Source organism: Eschrichtius robustus, chromosome 1 (genome assembly GCF_028021215.1).
Source record: "Eschrichtius robustus isolate mEscRob2 chromosome 1, mEscRob2.pri, whole genome shotgun sequence".
Classification (NCBI taxonomy): domain Eukaryota; kingdom Metazoa; phylum Chordata; class Mammalia; order Artiodactyla; family Eschrichtiidae; genus Eschrichtius; species Eschrichtius robustus.
Genome location: NC_090824.1, coordinates 187,350,860 through 187,356,859, shown reverse-complemented (window position 1 = coordinate 187,356,859; position 6,000 = coordinate 187,350,860). Strand labels below are relative to the sequence as shown.

Sequence of the window (6,000 nt, the reverse complement as noted above, 5' to 3'; positions counted from 1 at the left end):
ATGTTGGGATATTATGTAAAAGTAGTGCTTAAGATTATTGCTCTCATTTTATTTCGTTGTTTTAATCACTGAATAAACAGTAAGCTAACTTAGAGATGTGGTAAAAATACCTCTCGCTTTAAGAAAACTGATATGTCAAAAAATCAAACTAAAAAACTGTAGGGGAGGCATGGAGGTGGGGAGGTGTTCACAGGATTCCATTCAACTAATTGAATGCTAGCATGTGCTATGCATTGTGCTTGGAACTGGGAATACACAGAAAAGGTGATACCCTTCTCTATGGACTGAATGTTTGTGTCCTCCCCAAATTCATATGTTGAAGCCCTCATTCCCAATGTGATGGTGTTTGGAGGTGCAGCCTTTGGGAGATAATTAGGTTTAAATGAGTTCATGATGGTGGAGCCCACACTGTGGGATTAGTGCCCTTGTAAGAGGAAATGCTAGATCTCTCTCCCCCTCCCCCGCACTCCCACCATGTGAAGGTACAGCAAGAAAGCAGCCCTCTGCAACCTGGAAGAGGGCTCTCACCAGAACTCGACCATGCTGACCTTTCCCCGTTACAGACTTCCCAGCCTCCAGAACTGTGAGAAATAAATGTCTGTTGTTTAAGCCACCCAGTCTATGGTATTTTGTTACAGCAGCCCTTGCCGACTGAGACACCCCTGCTCTTGTATCTTTGAAAGTTAAGCCTCATGATGAATTTAAAATGGGATTAATTCAAGCACATATATTATTTTTAAGCAAGATATACTTGCATTCATTTAACTATTTTAAAATATATATATTTTTTAACTCTACAATAATGGAATGATTTCTTCAGTAAGATTTACTTCCTGCATCCAGGTATTGTTTTTCTAATCTTTGTCAAACATAATATATTTTTACTATGAGAGCTTTATCATTATCCTGTTGAGCTTAATTCAGCTGGCTGGATCCAAGATGGGAAAAGCATGAGATCAAACTCTCAAAACTGGTCAAGCAAAAGCTAAGAAGAAAATAAGGTTCACACAAGAGAAAGCAATAGCGGTGAGGGGGAGGGTGGAGTAGGAGGTGAGACACTGGTGGGAAAGAGGAGGGTTTTAGCCTAAATGTCATTGAAAATAGACCTCAGTTGGAAAAGGAACACCAATTGGAAATCGACTAAAGCGGATAAACTACACTTCCCCTAAGACTTTGATTGAGTCACGCTTATTAATTTCTTCCAGGTTGCCTACTTTATGGTATTATGCCTATAAATCTTAATTCATTATTAGAAGTATACTTTTTGTCTTGGTTCAAATTTCATTTCTTCTTCACCTCTCTCAAAAGGATACTTTAGACTACTCACTAGATTTGTCCCTTTCAAGTCCTAGGTTCAATTCCTCCTATATCTTTGGGGATGGAATAATGAAATGTGTGGAACAGAGGCCGTAATCAATACATCAGTTTTCAAATATACTTTTAGTTTTTAATATCTGGGGGAGGGTAAGAAGGTAACTGTTTCAGGGATATTTGGGATGTTCCAGGTGGATGCGCGATGTCTATAACTGTCCACGTCTCTTAATCTGTGTCAACACACGGCACAGCTTCGCGGAGCGCGCCAGCGACTGAGAGGCATTTCGCGGAGGCCCAGGTCTGGGGCGCAGGCTTAGGTCTGGGGCGCAGGCTTCTCTACTTCCGGCCCCGCCCCCTCTCCCGCGGTTGCTAGGAGACGTGATGTCACCGGAAGCGAGGCCTGGGATAGGCTAAGGCGAAGGGAAGCCTCTCCCACCCGGTGCAACCTCAGCGCCCGGCGCTGGCTCGCCAGCTGTTTGTAGGCCTGGGTGAGGGGCGGGGGTCCGCGGAGGGTAGAGCCGCCCGCGGCCGAGCCTGTCCCTCAGGCTAGGACCAGCCGCAGGGCGGGCGACTCCGGGGCGGCTGCCCGTGCTTCCGACTGACAAGCACTGTTCCCGTAGCCCGCGCTGCCCGCCACGTCCCTGGTCTCGGCCGACGGCGCTGCGCGGCGGGTGACCTCTCCGAGCCCCACGCGATGACGGCGCCCTGCTGCCGGCTGGCCCGGCTTCCTCCGCGCCGCCGGCTCCGGCTCGTGCCGTTCCCGCCGCCGCTGCTGTTGCTGCTGCTGGCGGCCGCGGGGCCGGCGCGCGGCTGGGAGAGCGGAGACCTGGAGTTGTTTGACTTGGTGGAGGAGGTGCAGCTCAACTTCTACCAGTTCCTCGGGGTGCAGCAGGTAAGCGGGGCCGGCCGGCCGGCAGCCCGCCCGCCCGAGGGCTGCGCCTCCGGGGCAGAAAAGTGCGGGTCTGGGCGGAAAGGAGGGGGTGGGGCGGGCTCTGACCCCGCTTCCTCCGAGGGAGCCGGGCACGCGGGGCAAGACTTGGTCATCCTGGGCTCGTCTGCCGTCCTCAGCCCGATCCACCAGGGTCTTCTCGTAACCAGGCTCAGAGGGAATGACCCGCCTTCCCCAATTCCTCACCGCCCGGCTCCCCTTCTCGAGTTCCGGTCTCAGTGACAGCAGTCTCAGTGACAGCCTGGACGGTGCCACCAGCCTGGGGTGGCGATCCCTTCTCTTTCCTCTGCCATTCTGGGGGAGATCCTTGCACCCAGCTGTGCAGGAGGAAGAAGGAAGAGTGGTGTGGGTAGATCTTTTACTCTTACCCTTTCCTTGCCTGCCCCGTGAACGTGGGAAAGAGTAGTCGTGTCTCCCTCCAAATTTTCACCTTCCCAATTACACTTATCCATATTTTAGCAGCCTCCTTTCCTCTGCCTTTCCGGGAAGATAGGAATACATTTTGGTTGGCGTCTGGGTTGCAGAAGTTTTTCTTGCACTGTACTTTGGAATCTATGTAGCCTATTCGATTAGGCGTTCGTATCATAGTTTAGAAATCTGGAGGAACTTGAAGCCTCTACAGTGTTGGTCCTGGAAGTCATAGAAGGAGCCATCAAGTTTTCGGGGCAGTAGAGGCACTTGGGGTGCTCCAGGAAGAGAAGTCCAACCAGTAACGCAGGGTCGTTGTCTTTTTCTTTTCCTTTCGTTTCGTTTTCTTTCCTTTTTTAGCTTGAGATTTTAACTTGTAACGTCCGTTTGTTGCTATTTTCTTACACCCTGGGAGTGGTGAATGAGGGTAGATATCCCGTCTCTGACGCCATTTTACTGGTTTAAGAATTATGGGGTTAAAGACTTAGAATTTCACAAGATCTGACTGAGCCCTTCATAGAATGCTTTGAATAGTTATGGGGGCAAAAAAAAAAAAAAAAAGTTTACCAACAATTGTCATTCAAGGCACACTTCCCGTGACCAGATGTGAAGTGTACATTTCACTCCTACAGGTTATCATAAATTTGTGTGAACTGTTGAGCTTAACACTAAATGGAAATTTACTTTTAAATTAAATATATATAATTGAATATAAAATAGCAGTTGCCATGGCACCATGATTTTAACGAATTTCAATTTTGTAAGTTATAAAGTAGTTTAAGAATTTCACACTTCAAATTCTGTGCAAACGCTTATGTGGCAATTGTCTTTAGTCATTGTCTTCACCTGGTGCCACTTCCTGCTTGTAGAGACAAAGTAGACCTCATTTCAAAGTAAATGATGTCTCAATATGTGTAAAAATCACTAGTGAAATATAACTGAAGACTTTTAAGAACGCCTTTAATATTGAGAATATTTGTTAGAATTTATCATAATTGATTAAATTCTGTAGCTAGAGAGTCTTTTACATAACCTATCCAAAGATTTTGAAGATATTTTCCAGTTATTCAAGGAAAATTAAGCCCCTTTCAGAGAATACAGAAACTTAGTAGTAGTGGTTTAAATTTTAGATTATGTAATCTAGCTTGCATGTGAACTCTCATAGAATTTTCATTTATAAATTCATGCAATTAAATTTGCAGAGTTAATTAGGCAGTGTGAACAACCAGAGCATTTAACTATATGGGCAAAGATGGGAAAATAAAGAAGCATCGGTAATTGAGAAGATTCTGTGTGGAGGTAACATTTTAATAGAAGGATCCAGAAAATTGTTTTCATCTGTTTCTCTACCCAGTTGTGTTGAATTGGAAACAATGCAGAAGAAACTTTATTCTATCTAAGCAGAGAAACTGATCGGAACAAGTTCTTTACATTACATTGAATCTTAACTTTCTTAGGAGACTTTCAGGAGACCAGAAATTTGGTAGAGACAAATGCAGCCTGTCTTATGTCCTTAATGTGTAATTTTCAGGCCAAACCGACCAGTCTCTTCTTGACTAGCCAGACATGAGGAACCAGAGCAAAGTAGGTAGGTTACTTAAGAGTGGTGACCTGGCTTTACACACTTAATCAGTTTTGTTGTCCATTCAACAGAGATTTAGTTCATACCTACTAAATATTAAACACTGGGAATTGGCCAGTATGTAACACAAAACCCCTAGACTAATGAAACTCACATTTTAGTAGGGGGAAACAGTAAACAACCAAACAAGTAAATATAAATGTCAGATGGTCAGAGAAGTCCTCAGAAAGAAGTAAGGGAGTGAGCCATGTCGATAAGTGCATTCAGGGAAGGCAAACGGTTAAGCTCAAAGGCCTTGGAGCTTGCTTAGTATTTGAGGAATGGCAAGGCAGCCAATGTGGCCAGAGCAGGGTGTATGGGGAGGACAGTAGTAGATGAGATCAGAGTTATGGGGGGCGGGGGAAGATCTTGTAGGGCTTCGACGTAAGTCATGAGGACTTTGGCTATTATAAGTAAGTTGGGGATCAAGGGGGGTTTTGAACAGAAGAGGTACATAATTTGACTTAAATTTCAAACCGATCACTTTATTGAGTTGGAGATCAACGATAATGTACGTTATTAATTATTGGATAATTGTGGTGTAGAATGTAGAATGGACCTGGGTGGTGCAAAGTGGTCAGATTCTGGATATAATTGGAACATAGAGCTGACAGCATTTTGCTGATTGTTTGAATGTGGGATGTGGAGGTGGGGAGTGGGGAAGAAAAGTTGAGGATAATTCGAAAGCTTTTTCTAAACCTCAGAAAGTGAATAAATACTTGTCTAATTGCACTTGCCACTTACTGAGATGGAGAAGCCTGGAATAGAAGCAGGTATGGTTGGGGGAAAATCAGTAATTTGGTATTGGTCATGCTAAATGTGAGGTGTCTAATAAACTTTAAAGTTGGTTATCTAAGCCTGGAGTTGTAAGGAGAAGGGTTTGGGCTGTGCATAATAAATTAGGGAGTCCCTGGCACTTCGTAGGTAATTTGAAGCCACAAAACCAGGTAAGTTCACCAGGGGAGTGAATGTAAAAGAGAAAAGAGGGGTCTGGGAGCTGGACCATGGGAGGAACCAGCAAAGGAGAAGAGGAAGGAACAGCCAGCAAAGTAGCAGGCAAACCAACAAAAGATGGTCTCTTTCAAGTCAGGTGAGGAAAGTATTTTAAAGAGGAGGAAGCAATCAGCTGGGCTAAATGCTGATGATAATTCAAATAAGATGCGTTCTGAGCACTGACTGTTGAATTCAACAGTGTGGAGGTCATTGGCTACTTTAGCGAGAGCTGTTTCAGTGGAGTGGTGAGATCAATAGATTGGTTACATTGGGTTCAGGAGAGAAGGAAGGGGGCGGAATTGGAGACAATTAATAGAAAAAAACTGTTTTTTGAGATCTCCATACCCCAAACTAGACTCCAGGGATGATTAGTGACTTAATGTGGCATCCATTTTATCCCTTTTTCCGCCAGGTCTAAAGTAGTTCGCTCAGTCACTCCCTAACCTCTTTAAATGGAATAATCAATGACTTTTAGAACTTGAACCAGGCCACTTACTGACTTATGACCTTGTCAAGTTAAATTATTTCATTTTTAGGACAAATGGTATTTTCTTTCTTTCTTTACTTTATAGGAGACACTTAAATATTTATTAAATGAAAAAATATGAACATGGTAACTAAAACTAAACAGTAATTCACCGAATGAGTAATTGCTTGACTGTTTTTATTCAGTAGGTTATATTTATATTGGCCTTTTATTGCTCTCATACAGCAA

At 44.2% G+C, this 6,000-nt stretch overlaps 1 protein-coding gene across 2 annotated transcripts in view; it reads left to right on the top strand.

The window, feature by feature from the left end:
* The first annotated feature begins 1,739 nt into the window (after positions 1-1,739).
* Positions 1,740-6,000, top strand: part of DNAJC1 (DnaJ heat shock protein family (Hsp40) member C1) — a 196,592-nt gene continuing 192,331 nt past the window's right edge. For both annotated transcript variants that reach the window (XM_068561208.1, XM_068561198.1), the window contains exon 1: positions 1,740-2,206. In XM_068561208.1, coding sequence (XP_068417309.1) covers positions 2,009-2,206 — 198 coding nt within the window. In that variant the 5' untranslated portion in view covers positions 1,740-2,008. The remainder of the gene's footprint in view (positions 2,207-6,000) is intronic.